Source organism: Lissotriton helveticus, chromosome 5_1, assembly GCF_964261635.1.
Source record: "Lissotriton helveticus chromosome 5_1, aLisHel1.1, whole genome shotgun sequence".
NCBI lineage: Eukaryota > Metazoa > Chordata > Amphibia > Caudata > Salamandridae > Lissotriton > Lissotriton helveticus.
Genome location: NC_136065.1, coordinates 761,498,211 through 761,516,940, shown reverse-complemented (window position 1 = coordinate 761,516,940; position 18,730 = coordinate 761,498,211). Strand labels below are relative to the sequence as shown.

Below are 18,730 nucleotides of genomic sequence, written 5' to 3'. Positions count from 1 at the left end.
TGATCTCGCTTTTGAAACCTGGCAAGGATGCACTGAACATGGGGTCTTACCGGCCACTTGCCCTCCTTAACACGGACTATAAGATCCTAACGTCTGCGCTGGCCCAGAGATTGGCACCTTTGGTCCCTGCACTAGTGCACGCAGACCAGAACGGATTTGTCCCTACCCGCAGCACGTCTTACAACATTAGACGGCTGTTTCGGGTGCAGAGTCTGGCAGTGTCCCGGTGGCCACACTCGGGGTGTGTGGTTCTCGATCTTGAAAAGGCGTTCGACTCAGTGGAGTGGCCCTACCTAGCGCTGGTGCTGGAGAAATTTGGGCTGGGTGCGGCCTACCTCCGAATGGTGGAACTCCTTTACTCTGATCCTGTACTGCGGGTTCGAACAAACAGGCTCTTTTCAGACCCGATTTGTGTCCGCAGGGGCACGAGACAAGGATGTCCTCTCTCCCCACTGATTTTTGCGCTCATGATGCAGCCACTGGCGGCACTACTACGCACTTCTGGTGAGAATTGGGGAATCCAGTTGATGGATGGGATGCATTCGGTATCGCTATATGCAGATGACTTATTACTTTATGTCAGGGACCTGACCTGCTTCCCCCGCGCACTAACAGACATATTCAGAAACTTTGGCAAAATGTCGGGGTTGCGCGTCAACTGGGCAAAGTCGGGGGTGTACTCTTTCGCAGCGGACACCCCTGAGTGTGACGTCACGGTAATGGGCGAGCGGCTCCTTTGGTACCCCACAGTATTCCGATATCTGGGAAGCCATGTGTACCGCGAACCCACGGATCTCCTAGACGGCAACCTCACGAGAGCAATGTCTTCGCTCACAGCGCAAGTTTCCTTCTGGAACACTCTTCCGCTGAATGTGCCCAGCCGTATAGCTTTGGCAAAGGCGATTGCTTTGCTCAGGCTACTGTATTATTATGCAAATCTGCCGGTCTATGTACCAGTTCACACCTTTCGCGAGCTAGAAACTATGCACAGGTGATTGATTTGGAACAAGGGCCGTCCCAGGGTGGCGTTGAAAACCCTTTATGCTGCGACCGAAAGTGGTGGGCTGTCGGGCCCGAACCACGAGCTGTATTACCTGGCTGCACAGCTGCAATGGGTAGCTTACTGGCTGAGTGGGCGTAATTTGAGTGATACGGCCACAACAGAGACTATCATGTCGGTCCCACAGGTACATGCACTGTTTCATCCCTTGGCTAGGTCACATGTTCAGACCCAACTCCACCTTGAGGTAGCGAGGAAGTGCTTCATCAGAAGCCTGAAACTCACTGCAGCGGTAAAGCCATACGCACCCAACCTGCCGCTACTGGGTACGCCCTGGGGATCTGGGATACTCACGGCGCCTCTACTGGAAATCTGGGGAGCGGCTGATTTAGAAAGCTTGGGCGACCTATTTGCAGAGGGTGCACTGCTCCCTTTCGGGACACTAGCAGACAGCACAGGTTTACCAGCAGGACAATTCCTGACTCACGCAAAACTGATGCATACACTGACGAGGGCCTGGGGCCCACTGGCGGAGGAACCACCAACACACCTGCTTATTAAATACTTACATGTGATGGGCCACGGCTCTCATCTCATACATTGGATTGCTCAAGCGTTGCACACACCCACGCAATTCTCCCCTCAGCGCCTGCGAGACAAATGGATGACTGATAGAGGACGGGACTGGACTGACAGGGAGTGGGCGAGGGTGCTAGATGGAGCTCTACATGTACCGCCCAACGCACGCTTTAAGATCATACAGTACTATGTGATCCACCGAGCGTATCTGTCACCGGACAAAATTAATCGGTACTTTGGACTCACTGCGACAGCATGCCCTAAATGTGGACTTGTGGACGCGCAATTTCTGCATGTCCTCTGGTCCTGCACATTGCTGCAGCCTTATTGGACTGCAGTGTCGACAGCCTTGGCGAAAGCGACAGGGGGCACCTTACCAAATACCTGGGAAGCTTGTCTGTTGGGGTTATTTAAAAGGACGAAACAGACGAAGGTCCAAGCGAGATTCTGGGATCTAGGGCTGATTACGGCGAAACGTCTCATTACTAGGCGGTGGAAACATAGTATGCCCCCCCAAACGGTGCAGTGGCGTCGCTCGCTGGATAACTGGGCGAGAGCTGAGAGTGTAGCATTGCACTGAGAGGAAACGGCAGGGCTCCGGATGTATCCTATTGCGCTGGAGTGGGATGGTATCCTGACGGCCTACCACCAGGTGTGTTTACAGAATGGTATTACGTGAGAGTTTGCCCCATACTCTCCAGTGTCACTTCTAGCGTTCTAGCGTTATTCTCGTACCCAACCCCCCCCTCCCTTTTTCCCTCCCTCCCTGCCCCCCCTCTCCACGGAGTTTCCCTTACCCCCTGCTGTACACGAGAAGACTCCTACGATCACCATGCTACCGGCGACACGCCACATTTAGATTGCACTCCTCTCCGCACCACAAGCTCCACACACACACACATGATCACTGTTAGACACCACCTGGTTTATGGTTTCCTATATATCTAGGATTGTTCTTTATAGTTGATAGTTTTCAAATGCAATTTTGAATGTGCAATATATTGCCAATGTGAACAACTAATCTGTTTCTCCGGTAATGATATACCTTGAGTGCTGTATGGAATAAGACTAGGATATGCAGTCACAATACAGAGTTTCTTTGCACCAAAATTGGGCACTGCCACTACTGAACATTGATGTATCACGCATATGCTGGTGCTATACAGACTTGTCATGCTGTTTAACTGTGCACCTGTTTAGTTGGCTCTTTACTACCATACCTACACGAGGGTGTGGTGGTCCATGAAGCCTGGGACACGATACCTTATGTAACAGCGCCATTTATTCGCTATGACTGCAAATGTGTATTGCTGTACAATGACAAAAAAAATGCAATAAACATATTCAAACAAAAAAATGAGTTCCTGAAATTTACTGTGGAGAGCAGTAAAGAAAAAATCTCTTTTCTGCATTTATCAATCTATGTAACCCCGTCAGGTTTACAAACTGAATTGCTTAAGAAATCCATGGCAAGGAATTCTCTGCTATTGTACGATAGTCAACATCCCAAAGCATTGAGAGGTAATTTGCCCTATGGGCAATTCCTTCGGGTTCGGCGGAACTGCTCCACACTGGAAATCTTCAATAAACATGCTGAGGGTCTATCCCACCAATTAAGAGCCAGACATTATCCGAGACGGTTGATTAAATGCTCGCTAAAGAGGGCGGCCAACAATCACTGTGAGTCTCTATTGGAGATAGCACCACCAAAGGCTCCCCTTGAATGACTTACTTTTGTAAGCACGTTTAATACTAAATCTAATCAGGTGCAACAAATCGTTAGACATCATTGGCGAGTGCTCAACTGTACTAATGACAAAATTGAACCACCTCTGTTCGCCTTCAAAAGATCGAGTAACCTACGTGATTGGCTGACACACACCCGTCCACAAGAGAAATCAAGACGGGTTGTAGGTACTCTATGGGATCTAGCGCCAGTGACTGGTCATCATCCGTGTGGCAACTGCTCTATGTGTCCTCAGACTTCAAAATCCACACAGATAGATATAGGGACCGCCCATGGATTAAAAAATGTTTTCGAATTGCAATAGCTCGCAGGTTATCTACCTACTGACATGCCCTTGCGCTGAGAAATATATGGGCATGACAACTAGGAAGGTCCGCACCAGAATGCTGGAGCACAAAAGTGCTTTTAGGTGCAAGAAAAGTGTTTCAAAATTAACCAAACATTTCATAGAACTAAACCATTGTGAAACTGATTTCACATGGACGGTTCTAGAGAAACCCTTTATAGCCTCACATATTGGGGATGTTAGCAGATATCTCTTTACCAAAGAGCAGAAATGGATTTACAGACTATCGACAGACACCCGGGGGCTGAATGATGAAATTCCTTGGCGACGCTCTGAGAGTATTATTTATTTACTGTGACTATAGGTCCTGAGCCCTTAGTCAGTCAGTGAACACTTACCCTGACCCCATGAGGTGTATGACTGACTAGTGTCCTCTTGACAAATTTCTAATTTACTGACAAGATAGTTTATTAATAGCTATTCTAGGTGTTACTTCATATCTTAGCAGCCCAAAAGTTCACCTAAGGGACCAAGCTGTGATGTGGGAGAGCTTTTGCGGGAGGCCATAGCCCTTTGAAGCATAATTGGTTCTCGTATGGTGTTATCTATACCTTTCCGAATGACTCTCATACCCATTCAATATATGGAACACCCTACCATTATCACAACAGAATATACAATTTAGGTCTGTATTTCAAACAAAATAACACTACATCTTCGCGCTCTGGTATTCCGGGGATGCAATCTCGTTTGAATAAGTGTGGTTATACGCGATATTAATGATTATTATTTCTTGTTTAGCGGTTCTAAAAGTGAAGGACCCCCCCCTTATATGGCATTTAAATGTACAATAACCGATAAGCCATGCAGTTGATATGAGTGATATCCTATTGGTAAAACATTTTATCACTTTGGTAGCCTAGTGCTAACTCGTGCCGTATTACCAGACTTCATTACGCTACATTACCACTCGGTACCTATTGCCTGTAAACCGTTCCCTCTGTTTCGGTTACACGCGATTATCAGTGTTCTGCAATGTTTCTGAGAGTCCCTCCCCTATTTTAGAGAAATAGAGAATATTTCATGATATTTACCAATCCATTCGCAGTGGTTGGTATTGATTTAAGATTCCAAATATCAAAAACTACTGTGAAGTCTCGGATGACCTCACTTTGTAGTTTTACTGCAGGCTGTGTCGAAGTCTCGCTGTTTATCGCGAGAACTCACGATTGCAGGGCACCGGGTTGAACTGAGCAATGGACGTCTCCAGTTATTACACCATTACTCGGAGTAAGTTTATGGCTTGAGTTAACCGTTTTTTGGTTTATTTGAACTACCAAGATGGTTTTCCCGTGTGTACTGCCCCGATTGGACATGGGTTTGGCCTTTACATCTATGAAATAGTGTCTTCTTCCTCTCCGCGTTGCCTTCCCCAGACTTAGGATCAGTCTGAGGCAACGACGGAGAGGTAGGGAGCTTAGTGTTTGCCATCACTGAAAGGCACAAGTGAATATTTGGAGAAATCATACTTGAGTGACTGCCTCTGAGTGAGGGGTGTGTGAGCTTTTTACTGGTGAGCTGTCAGGTGATATGGGAAGTTCAGCAAAGGGAGAGGTGGCAGTGATTTGTTGGAACTAAGAAGATCACTCTTCTTGCTTTTGAATCTAGCACCCTCTTTTTCCTTGCCTTTTTAGCACGTGGCCTCCTCTACCCTGAGCTTGGTCCAGGTGAGGTGAGGTCCGATCCCCTGTCATTATGGGTGAGTTGAATACATTTTAAATTCTTTTTTATGTTAAATATGTCCAACGCTTTGACGTCACTGTTTACTTTTGTAGGTGAACTTCACACGATGTGACATGGAGGAATAGTCACGTATATCCTTTATGGTTTTTCACTTATTGGTTTTGGTTTATTGATTTATATGTACTATACATTTGCAGTTGCGACAATTTTTTAGAACAGAGGCCCTGAAGAAAGCCTTAGGAGTTTTTCCCCGTTTGGCAGAAACATGTCGGCCCCTCAGCAGCTATTTGTTTGAACTGCTATGATTGCGCTGTTCTTGGTTTTAATCTGAAAGAGACTGATAGCCATTAAAGTCTGCTTCGCTGTCTTTCTCTATTCCTTTTTATCCTCACATATTTCTTTTTGCACTGCACTAGTTCCCACTTAATGATCAAACATATGGTCTACGAGCAACTCGGGGGCTACAACCCTGTCTCTTATGGAGGGTATGGATCCTGTCTCAATGATCTAGAGACTTACCATCCCTACCTTTGGATGACCAAATGATAATATTCATCATTAACAAGACTTTGATGGAAATCCATCTCTGGACATTGGGATACACCTACGGTTGCTAGTGGCTATGTGCGTTGGTACTTGAACATCTTGCTAATGTTTGTAAGGATTTTTCCTCTGCACCTAAACCTTGGGCATTGGTTTTATCACTTGCTAGGAGTAAAAGATTTTTGTTCCTATTAGACTCCCAGGTTTTCTTAGTTATTCATGTTAGTTGGTAGGGGACGGAACCTGGCTGGGTCTTTAAACTTCCCTGAGACCCTCTTACCCTGTATGTTATATGATTGAGTTACACATTACATAAAAAAAGCAGGACAAGGACAGAATAGAAAGAATCACAAGGAAGTTATCAGAAATAGAGGAGGAGCTGAATGGAGCTATAGAAAGGAATGCGCCCCTGGAGGACATCCTCCTTAGGATCACGCTAAGCAAAGCAGAGGCAAGCGAGTAAGGCGGCTGCTAGCTATTTGATCAAAAGAGAGTGTTGTTATGAACTTAGCGAGGGAGTAGGGCATACCCTTGCGATTTGCAAAAGGCAGAAATTGGCGGCTGAGGAAATTAAGGAGATTGTGGATGGCAAAGGAGGCGTAGCTACAGATTCCGAAGAAATAAGGGAGATCTTTAGACTTTTTTACGCGATTCTCTATGACCAAAATCAGACAACAGAAACAGCTATCATTCAGGAGTATCTTGAGGGTATTCCCCACCCGGTTCTCTCCGAAGCGGAAAAAGCGGTGCTGGACCTCTCTATAACGCTACAGGAGTCAGCCGCAGCATTAGAAAATCTTCCCTCAGGGAAAGCGGCAGGCCCGGATCAGATACCGGCCGAATTTTATAAAGTTTTTAGTGGGTCGCTCAGCAGGGATATACTCACTACTATGGTACAAGCACAACAAGGAACATCGATATCAAATTCCTGGGGGGGTGCCGATATCATAGTTATATAGAAAAAGGGCAAACCTCCTCTTGATCCCGGCTCTTATAGGCCTATTACACTTATAAACGTGGCGCGAAAAATATTTTCCAAAATTTTGGCTATGAGGTTAGGCAGGGTGATCGAGAGCCTGGTTTGCTCCACGCAGCATGGCTTCATCCCGGGAAAGGGAACTACGCAACACATAAGGCAGATGACGACACTGTTTGACGCAGCGGAGGACTCAGGGGACCCTGCCGTGGCCTTGCTATTAGGCGCAGAGAAGGCCTTCGACAGGGTCTCTTGGGACTACCTGTAGATGGTCATGAGGTGGTACGGTATAGGCGAATGATTTGTAGGGGCTGTTCAGGCTTTATATAGGGATCCGTCAGCTAGAGTGAAAATTAACAAAGGCTTCACCAACACACTGCAGATTAAGCGTGGGACTAGGCAGGGGTGCCCTTCCTCTCCATTACTATTTGCCCTATATATGGATCCTCTGTTACGCAGGCTAGAATATAACAACAAGATTCCACCTGTCATTATGCATGGAGAGAAGTATAAAATATTTGCATACGCAGATGACGTTGCCATCTTTACGTCAGCCCCAACCAATGCTATTAAGGAGGTTGAGATAGAGGTCAGTGGCTTCGGGATAGTTTCAGGGTACAGGCTAAAACCCAGATAATTAAGAATGCTTTCACAGTTTGCGATGACGACAGGGTGGTTCCAGCAGATGTATACTTAGGAATTAGGATTTCTTCGGATCTAAGCAGCTTGGTAGAGCAGAATATGGAGCCACTAATAAATTAAGCTAAAGGGGATCTTGAAAGGATACACAATCTACATACAGTTTCTCTACTTGTTCAGGGCAATCCCGCTTTTCTTTGAGCCCAAATGGTTTCGCATACTAGAACACATATTGAATAGGTTTATCTGGGCCCATGGAAAGACAAGGAGAGCTTACCGTTATATCATCCTGGCCAGGGAGAGAGGGAGATGAGGGCCCCAGATTTCAGAATGTACTATTGGGCTGTGGCACTTCAATACATGCAGGGGTTAATAGGAGGAGCAGGGATAGGAGCAGGGAGCTTGGGAGGCAGGCCCAGGTACACCAACTTATATTCTATCTTATTGGGGAGTGAAGCAGGGAAGTGCTTCCTAAACTGCATAGACTTCAGCTACTATAAGCACACAAAGTTTAAGACACTACAAGCGGCGTATAAAGTCTGGATCGCTTTCTCTAAGAAGTTTGGCCTTGGAAGGTTCAATAACTATACTCGTATGTTAACCAACGCCTCCTTGCCAGGAGAAATATTCAGGGACTCAGTGATGTTGGACTGGGGGAGCACGGTATTCAGAAAATAGGTGATCTTCTGGGCCCTAATGGAGTGTTTCAGTTTTCAGAACTACAATCTAAGTATGGTATAGATCGTAGGAGTTTCTTTAAGTATCTGCAGGTTTGGAGTTTTATTTCTAGTAAGCACGGAGGACCTCTAGGGTTCGGCCACAATAGCATTTTAGATGCCATTGAAGGTAGGGGGGACTGTACGATACGTCGGTTCTATGCAGAACTTATTGCAGCTAAATCGGATGACCTCGAGAAATATGCTGCAAAATGGGCAGAGAAATTAGGCATCACTCAGGAGGGGTGTCAGGTTTCCTTGGATCTGGGACGAACCATACTTTGCTCGGCCTCTCTACAAGCACAACACTACAAGACGGTGTACTCCCTGTATTCGAAACCTGCAAGGATAGCCCAGTGGGGGGGCACCTCTGGCATTACCTGCCCACGCTGTGACTCCACTGAGGCGGACATAGTCCACATTTTCACAACTTGTCCGCAGCTGCATACACTTCTTAGGGCAATTGAGAAGTTTATGGACACCTCATTGGGGCTGAAGACTATACTGAGGGTTAATACAGACGCAGGGGGCCCGCATGCAGAATTTCTTTTCATGGCTATGGCGGTGTTGCGCATATGCATAGCCAAGTCTTGGCTGGATAAGGTGCCCCCTACCCTGCATCTTTGGCTAGGCAGGTTGTTGGCTGCCTATAATTTAGAAAACGCAATTTATGCAAGGAAAGGTCGAAGGGGCAGAAAACTTGGGGAACAAATCTGGTATCCCATCGTGCAATGGAAAAGGGGCTTGTACAGTGTATCGGAGTAGGGATTTTTTCTCCCCCTTTACCAGGCGGATATTCTATGAGGGCTATTTTGTTTGCTCTTGCTCTCCAGAAGATGTTTGGCAGACTGGTATTAAATAAGTTCCAGGAGTGGGAGTGCGAGATGAACATTCTATCCCACCTTCAAGCAGGATTTAGAGCCTGTATAAGTACAGTCGACCAAGTATTGCATTTTGCTATGCTCTACTGGAAGACTGTCCAATTGGGTAGTGGTAGCTTATATGCTGCTTTCATTTATCTGAGGGCAGCGTTTGATCTTGTTCCGCGCTCAAAGGGGGTGTGCCAAGGCTGCGTGTTAGCCCCGACCCTGTTTTCTCTGTATATCAAAAATGTGACAAAAGTCTTGATCGAAGCAAATATTGATGCTCCAACCCTAGCAGGTGCGAAGGTACCAATTTTAATGTTTGCTGACGATTGTCTTATCATTTCCAAGACCCCAAGTGGTCTGCAAAAAGCACCAGGGATTTTTGAAGCTTTTTGCACCAACCACGGGCTGGAAATAAATGTTTTAAAATCAAAGTTTTAACCAACACAAGTCATACAGGGGAAAAATACTAATGAATGACTTACCCTTGGAGCAAGTCAAATCATTCAGCTATCTGGGTGTCATCATCCAGCATGATCTGCGATGGAACGAACAGATAGACTTAGCAAAGCTCAAGCACCGGCAACTGGCTGGGGCACTGAATAAAGAACATGCCAAGTCTTTGACAAAGCCAGTGGCCCCGGCCATTACCGTTTACAATGCAAAGGCGGTGAGCGCTGCACTCTATGGTGTAGAGATCTGGGGATTTGGGAACCTAAATAAGTTAACAAGCTCTCAAAACAGGTTTTTAGGCATTTTAATAATCTACCACAGAGCACCCCCATGGGCCTCGTTTTTCAGGACTTGGGTATTAGACCAATTGAAATTATTGCAAACCTCCGCCCAGTATTATACTGGAGGCGCTTATGGTCAACACTCGAACTGAAAATATTTGCCATGGGTCTCATGGACATAATTAAAAGTGATGTCTTCCATCAGGTCAAATGGCTCTCTGGAATTGGAGCGATTCTCAGAGAGCTGGGCTTGCTGGAGGTATGGGAGGATCCGATTAATTCTACATTTCCGTAAAAAAAGGCAATCAAGGGTTTATATTTGGGATTGATATCCTCTAGAGCTTTTAGGACCACTGCTCCACTTTCACTCAAGGGGTTCTTTATGGAGTCTTTATGGAGTTCAAGGATGAGACTCTATTTGAGCCATTCTGGGACGACATAGCAAAGCCACTGGATAGGAAGCTCTATTTTCAATTGAGAATTGGCAGCTTTCCGGTTAGAGCGTTCACATCTAGGTGGTCAAGTGGTGGAAATGCCTCATGTCCATGTTGCTCGGATCCCCTGGAATCAATTGGCCATCTACTCTTTGGGTGCCCTGCATACTCCGCTCCACGTAGAGTCTGGTTGCGACCGATGTGCAAATTGCTGGGTACAAGGAGTGGAGTTGTGGCCACTAGAATTATTTGTACAAGTGCTAACCCTCTAGTGTATATAGTTGTGGCTACATTTCTAGGTTGGTCATGGAATATCAGAAGCAAAAGGATGAAGGGATAAGCCACTGAATGTCTATTTTTGACTACCTGATTTATATAAGTGTATTGTAATTATTTTAACTGTCATGATTTTTACTTTTATTCTTATTTTTATGTATTTTATTCTTATCTAATGAATGAATTGTATTGCTATGCTTTTATGACAATCGTCAAATAAAGCTTGTTTGACTGACTGACTGACTAGGCAGGTTGTTGGCTGCCTATAATTTAGAAAACGCAATTTATGCAAGGAAAGGTCGAAGGGGCAGAAAAGGGGCTTGTACAGTGTATCGGAGTAGGGATGTTTTACTCCCCCTTTACCAGGCGGATATTCTGTGTGGGCTATTTTGTTTGCTCTTGCTCTTTCCCTATTCTGCACAAAGTTCTTTTGTTTTTCCTCTGTTCTACTTGGTAGGAAACTGTAATGATTTGTTTAAATTATCCGTTTCTTATGTAAAATAAGGTGATACCATGTATACATTGTAAACCATTTTGCTGTGTGGTGTGCTGTTACAACGGGTACAATAATTATTTTGAAAAAAAAGAAAATACTGCCTAATTTAGACATTGTTCAGTAAGGCTGGCTAGGTATCAGACAACTTGCATTGACATTCATTCATATTTGCAGGAAGAAATGTACACTTCTATTTTACGTGAACGAGCCTTTTCACGTGACGTCTCTGTGTGTTTTTTTCACTTCCGAAAATTAGCGAAATAGAAGCCCATTCCATGGTCTGGGTATTAATAAATTGTATTAAAGTGGATTCCTCTCATGGAAGCCAAACTCAGGATGCTTATGACGTTGTCACTTTTAAGGCCCTTTACTCAAGCCTTTTCTATGTACCATTCATTAGCTGAATTGTCTATTGTATTTCGGTATTACATAAATGTCATGTCATGTTCTATGCACACCACAATAATATGCATTAAAGTCATTTTTTCAAGATGTATCTTATTTAATTTAATTTAATTTAATTGCGGGTTTATATAGCGCTAGGAATCGACTCCCGGAGGAGTATCTCCACGCTTCGACCGCTGGGGAACCCGTCCTGGCTCACCCTGAGAGATGGTCCCTGATGGGTATCTCTAAGGTGCAACCAAGCATCCCCGGCGGTCTGGGGGGGCCGTTGTGAAGATGAGGCAAGCTGATGCCCAGAGTTGCCGAGTGTGGTTTCTGACTAGAGTAGGCACCGAGGCGAGAATTATCGAGTCCGCTGACCCTGGTCCACGACCCTGCCGCGTCAGGAATCTAACCCTGGTCCCGGGCCATTCTCTGCTTACGGGTCTGCCGCCTCTAACCAGTGAGCCACACTTCTCCACTGAATGTATCTCATGTATTTGAATGTGCTGAGCTAAAGAATTAATCAAAATTCGGAACATGCATAATTCCTGTACGCATTTTTGGTCTACATAATATGCTCTGCAGTGTGATAATTAAGCCTAAGTGGATATATTTGCAATGTCTTATCTAAATGGTGACTGCTTGGTTTTTACGTTAGCTTGATATTCATTTCGATTGGTTTCTAGAAGGTGGATAACTAAGTGCCCACTTCTGTTAATATTTGGGGGGAAAAGGAGTCTAGTAGAACGAAAACAATTGAAAGGGCACGGGACACTTTCTGTCAGTTGTTTTTACTAAGAGATCTTAACATCAATGAGATTATATTATAAAATGTTGAACACAGAAAGTGAAGGGCAAACGGGAATCTTCACAACAGGCGACTTTGGGACAGGACATACAGAGTCATATATCCGGTTCCAACTGAAGGCTACCGAAGCGGGAGGCACTTCGCCTTCATGTGCTGAGCTGTGAATGCAGCTGGCCTCTTGAAACGAGATGAGCAGGTCTTGCTATTTCCTTGAAAACAGAACTTCGATGTTCAAATACGCATGACAGTGTACCATCTTTGAAACTCTCAACAGGCTTTATCTTCTGCTTTGCTAAAATTCTAGAATGAGCCTGGCACTTAGCGACAGCAGAAGGAGGGTTGGATTGATATGTATTAATAGCAGCAATCATGTATGTGTGGTATCTATTATTCATGTTTCTGATAACCACTGATGCTGCCATATTATCTGTCTTCGTTGTGCTTATACTTCATAAAGTGTGCACTAAACTAGGATTTTTCTTTAAACATATTAAATATTTAAAGATGTCCTTTGTGTCCTAGTGTTTATTGAAGGTGTTATTCCTTAACAAAAGGTTTGGGGTTCACTGATTGCCTCTGTAGCATTTCAGCCCTGTGCTGACTCACCCTATCTCCTGGAATCCCCCAGCCCCTGCCACTCAAACTCCAGACAAAGAATACACAACCTAGCAGAGGCAGGCTTGTATGGTTAGACAAGAAAATAGCTACTTTCTAAACGTGATATTTTCAAACACAGAATGTTAACACAAACTTCACTAAAATATGTATTTTATCATTCTGAGTTTAGGAAAACTAAACTCGAATTTCCATCTAGTTCCCTGAGTCAGTTAGCATTATAAGATATAATAATCAAACTGCCCATTCTGGCCTATGGGGAACAGGTAGCCTTGCAATAGTGAAAAACGAAAATAGATGTAATTCACTATTAGGACATGCCACACACATCGGGGCTTGTCCTGCCTTTTACCTACAATGCACCCTGCCCTTGGGCCTACCATTGGGGTGACTAATATGCAGAAAAGGGAAGGTTTAGGGACTGGCAAATGGGTGCACTTGCCCAGTCAACATGGCAGTACCAGACTGCACACAGGCTCTGCAATGGCAGACCTGAGACACACTTTTACAGGCTGCTTTTGTGGGCGGCACAACCAGTGCTGCAAGACTACCAGCTGCATTTGTTTTACAAGCCCTGGGCACACTCAGTGCACTGCACTAGGGTCTGTCAGGTAAACCAAACCAAGCAATCATGGAATTACTAATCCATACATCAATTTAGCATAGGGAGCACTTGCACTGTGGCACTGGACAGCAGTGGCACGGTGCCCAAAGCACCTATAACCAGCAAAACACATGAGGCAACAACAAAAAAATGGAAGGGAGACCCACGCCAAGGTGCCAGGTCTAACAGTTAATATTTGTCAATGTTTCAGTCTCATAAAGTGAAAATCTGAGAGAGCATCTCGTGACCACAGTGATCACAAATCACGAGGGCATTTGGAGACAGGCTAAGGACACCAGTAACTTAAAGGATCTTGAAGACAGAATTTGGCAGTCTCCTTTGATGACCTAAGCCAGTCACTGAAGTGCAGTAAAGATGCGTTAGACAGTATGATCATATCAATTAATCAATCAGGGATTTGTAAAGCACACTACTCACTTGTGAGGGTCTCATGGGGCTGGGGGATGGGGGAAAATCGGCAGCTCCAATTCATCCGAAGAGCCAGGTCTTGAAGCTCATCCTGAATGCTTTCAGGGTGGGGGTTTGTCTGATGCTGAGGGGGAGTTTGTTCCAGGTCTTGGATGCGATGTAGGAGAAAGCTCTTCCTCCTGTTCTGGCTCTGCGAATGCGAGGGATTTCGCTAGGCCAAGGTCGGCGGAGCGGAGGTTTTGTTGAGGTATTGGGGTCTGGTGTTGTGGAAGGATTTGTAGGCGTGAGTGAGAAGCTTGAAAGTCACTCTCTTTTTAACAGGGAGCCAGTGGAGGTCTTGTAGGTGTTGGGTGATGTGGTCTTGTTGTGGGATGCTGATGACGAGTCTGGCTGTGGCGTTCTGGATGGTCTGAAGTTTGTGGAGCAGAGATTTGTTGATTCCGGCATAGGGGGTGTTCCCGTAGTCCAGTCTGCTGGTTTTGAGTGCATGGGTGATGGTCTTTCTGGATTCTGGGGGATCTATTTGAAGTTCTTACAGAGTATGTGGAGGGTGTTGAAGCACGTGGAATATACGGCGTTGATCTGTCGGTTCATGGTGAGGGAGGAGTCAAGTATGATGCCTAGGTTGCGGGTGTGATCCGTGCATGTGGTAGGGTTGACGAGGGTGGGGGGCACCAGCTGTCATCCCACGCAGAGGGAGTGGATCCGAGGACTTCTGTTTTCTCCGAGTTAAGCTTCAGGCAGCTGCTGCTCATCCAGGATGCAATGTCCATTCCTTCCTGGAAACTGTGTCTGGTGATAACGGGTTCCTTGGTGAGGGAGAGAATGAGTTGTGTGTCGTCGGCATAGGATACTATGCTGAGTCCATATTTTCTGACGATGGTTGCGTGAGGGGCCATGTAGATGTTGACTTACACCTTCTGAGTCAAAGAGAACAACCATTTGCTTTAGACACAGTAGGCTCAATAGTGTCAGCCAGTATGCTATGGAGAATGCTGCTGTCAAAATAGTGATCAAAACATCATAGTGTAAATTAAAAGGCGTATACTCTACAGAAACAGGCCTGCAGCTGTGTAAATAACACTCTACATTGAGAATAAATAAACATTCACGAGAAAAGCTTTAAAAAAGTGAGCAACAAGCATTTACAACTAACTTAAAAAGGTGATTAGACACTCACTGCAATAGAGACACCATTTGCTTTTAACAGTGAATAGGTTATTGAAATCTGACCCATGAAATGAGTCTAACCAAATGTGTGCTTAGTTTGGGACAGCAGAACAACATAAAAATTCCAGTAATGAAACAGCGCTCTAATCACCTCAAGAGTAGCAATAGAGGAGAAGAAATACCCAACCACAACGCCAGGTAGGACAGTGCCATTAGTACTAGTGTCAGCTAAAAAACAGACCGGCGAAGGTTTTGGAGCAGGAGTGGCAGTTGGCTTCGGAGTCAGGGTGGACATCACGATGGGTTCCAGGTACACAGACTGTGCTGAGAACCGATCTGCCAGCGGTAACGCTATTGGAGGCTTCTTCCGATTCTTAGGTCCTGAGTGCACACCACTGGGAGCAAGAAGAGTGCAAAAATTATGCAGCAGGGCATCCTTAAGGCCTTGAGACTCTGCAGTGGCACTGATGGCCTGAGTAACTCGAGGTGCATCAGGATCAACTGTAGAATCAGATCTTTAATAAGGGTAGGTAGCGTGATTGAGTGGCACCTTGCTACCCTTGCGACTTCGCTTTAGATAAAAAGTGGCCGGATACGGGTTTGGGTCCCAATTTGCTGTATTAAACATGAGAAGAATCCCCCACTCAATATTCATATAGATCGGCAATAGCTCCAAATATATACATTACCCACAGAGTATATCATTTTTTAATATTTGTATTATAAAAAATATACACAATATTTGTCTTTTTTCTTTTTTATATATATATTTTTGCGTTAATTCAAATACATACTAAATAGTAAAAAACACTTCAACATATAATAGATGGTAACATAAAAGTGTATACATGATGAACAGTAGGAGCTCTGGGTCATTTCTAAACAACCAACAAATATATATAGATATATAGTAATGACAAACTAATACATCATGTGCAGTGAAACAATACACAAACCCACAACACCTAAAATAAACATGTACAAAAAAAATGAAAGATGAATATTAGGGAAAACACAATAACAAATGAACAAATTACAACAAAGAGGAAGACAGGGTCGCCTTCAGCTGCATGATTCAGAGTTGTCCCCTAATCCCAAACATTTAAGTGTAGGTCAGTTACAGACATGTGTTTTCTACAGTCCTGGCACGGTATCAACCCTGACGTTTTAGGTGGGAACGTCGTCTCCTTGCACACTGGCTTTTGAGATTGGAGTCTCTTTGAATACCAGTAGAAGAGAAAGCGGACCTCCAGATTCACATTCAAAGATGAGGAAAGAAAGCAACTGACATCAACATGCCAGAGAGCGCTTCTATGTGTCGCCACTGAAGCAAGAAACCAACCCAGAGTTTCACGGCAATACCTATTGGCACGCAGAAGTACTGTGAAAAAAAGCTTCTGGATCCATCCTGGCCCCTGTGGAATATTCCAAAGGTAAGGAATGTGCGGTTAGAAGTATCCATCAGAAATTTGTTTAATTCATCCTGTGGAATATATATATAACACGATGCTACACAACAGCTTATGAACTGTGTGTACATTAATACAGCAGCCCTGTGTTACCACGTGAATGCTTTCATCACTCTCTCTGAACCTCTGGGACAGACATATACTGGGAGACTGGCAAAGCTGTTTATCTTGGTATTTGACAGACGGAAGAAAAGGGCACACTTCAAAATTAAGAAGCCCTTTCTCCCCGGAAACGTGAAAACTATAAAAAAAAAAGAGTCAATTTAGTGACGTGGAAAACAGCAAAGTACATACCGGGAAGACCCAAACGGGCTGTTATTTTAATGATAGAAGAATGCTAATTTACATGTGAGAAGATACAGACATCATTCTGGAAAAAGGGGACAGTGAATAAATGCAATAAACAGGACTGTGGATTGAAATAAGTGATACTGGCACAACGAAATCGAAATATTAGTAAAGTGGGTAAGACAGAAAACACTTGCAGATTGCTTACCTGGTTTGCCAAATGGTCGTTTAACATTTTCAGCTTTCCCCAACACATTCTTGCTGCCCTGAGAAGCTTGTAGGCTTTCGTGATTCAAGGATTCCTGTTCTCGTATCTCTTGATCTGTGTCTTCGTTCCACTGCGAGTGCAGCTCCAAGGGGGCCCTCTGCCCACCCTCTCTGAGTGATCTGTGGGCAGGGGTAGACTGGGTAGACGGATTCCCCATGATGTCAGTATGCCACTCGCCATGTCTGCATTCGGCCTGGGATGTACAGTATTTTGAGACATTATTCACCCACCGGTCGACAGGCATAGATGCAGATGCAGTAACAGTATTGCCAGTACTTATTTGCCTTGCAGTGTCACGGAGGTCAAGCCACCCTTTGCCGATTGTGGGTCTAAATTTGTTCCACAGTTCTGCCCCATGGACGTCTTCAGCGAGCAATCCAGGACTCCTTGAGGTGATGTGAAAAGCGCTGGGATTCTGAAAGGAAACAATCCCGTTTTGACAATGTTGGGGCGAGTGCAGTCTTTCTGCAGTGTGGGTATCATTGTTCTGAGTATGAAAGGCTGGCTGGCTGCTGTCAGAATCAGCAGGAGGTGCAAATGATTCCTTCATTTGCCTGAATGGGGACTTTTCTTCCAGAGAGCCTGCAGCATACCAGTCTGTTCCATAGCTCCCTTTGTTTGGTGAGATAACGCGAAGTCTCTGAAACTGCTCTGCCAAAGAGCGTACGAATCTCTTACTGTTGGAGGTCTCGGACTTGGCGAACTCAGCACTTCCAAAGTCAGCACTCGCGTTAAGCACACCATCATAACTGTGGGCTCTGGAGATGGTTTTAACTGTCTGTGGCTTTGATTCCAAGCAGCAGTGCAGAGGAGTGTAGGAAGAAGCAGAAGCCATGACATTACACGCACTTCCCTGACAGCTGCTGTGCTGCATTGGAGAGCTGGGGGACTTGAGGCTAGGACCAGGGGCATGCTGATTACTCTTGTCTGAGGATGACATGTGCAGTCTATGTGCCAAGGGAAATACTGGCGAGGACAAAGACCCAGCTTTTAAGTTATTTGGTTTATTATTGAGTTGCGGTAAACTGCTGGTTGCCATGTTCATTTGTTCTTGCTGCCTGTAAATAACCCCACCTTTTCTGGTAGGACCACAAACATTTTCTTTAGACCCTCCAGCAGAAGATGCTTTGCATTCAGGACTGTGGCGGGTATCCATCTCCATGTCTTCCTGATTCTCAGCAACCAGCCTGCGAGAAGTAGGAGTGGAAGAAGTCTGCATGTCGGGATCAGCAGGGGCAGTTTGGACATTCCGAAATTCTCTGTGATATGAACTGCGGTCAGGGGTTGATGGACTGGAAGACTCTAAGTATGTTGATGAGATTGGCTCATGGCAGGAAGCAGGCGGAAGGAAGAATGAACTGGACCCATAATCTGCATTGGTGTTTGGTTCTGGTAACACCTCGCGACTCAGCAGAACTTGGACCGAGCCAATCTGTTCACTGAAAACATACAGGATACACAAACAGAATATTTTTGCATTATTGCATAAAATATCAGAGGAAATTATATTACTTAGGTGTTCTCCTACACTATGCACTGTGCTACAGATAAACAAGTCAGTTAAGATTATGTAAAAAGAAAAATCTGAAATAATGGGCAAGGAAAACGTTCTGAATTGTTACATTATATTCTCTGCAATTGTGTAATACACAGTCTG

General features: G+C 44.9%; 1 protein-coding gene across 2 annotated transcripts in view; it reads right to left on the bottom strand.

Annotated features, from left to right (window-relative positions):
• The window catches only part of USP54 (ubiquitin specific peptidase 54), a 2,015,813-nt gene that overhangs the window by 425,538 nt on the left and 1,571,545 nt on the right, over positions 1 to 18,730 (bottom strand). For both annotated transcript variants that reach the window (XM_078643238.1, XM_078643239.1), the window contains exon 19: positions 17,014 to 18,512. In XM_078643238.1, the coding sequence (XP_078499364.1) occupies positions 17,014 to 18,512 (1,499 nt within the window). The remainder of the gene's footprint in view (positions 1 to 17,013; positions 18,513 to 18,730) is intronic.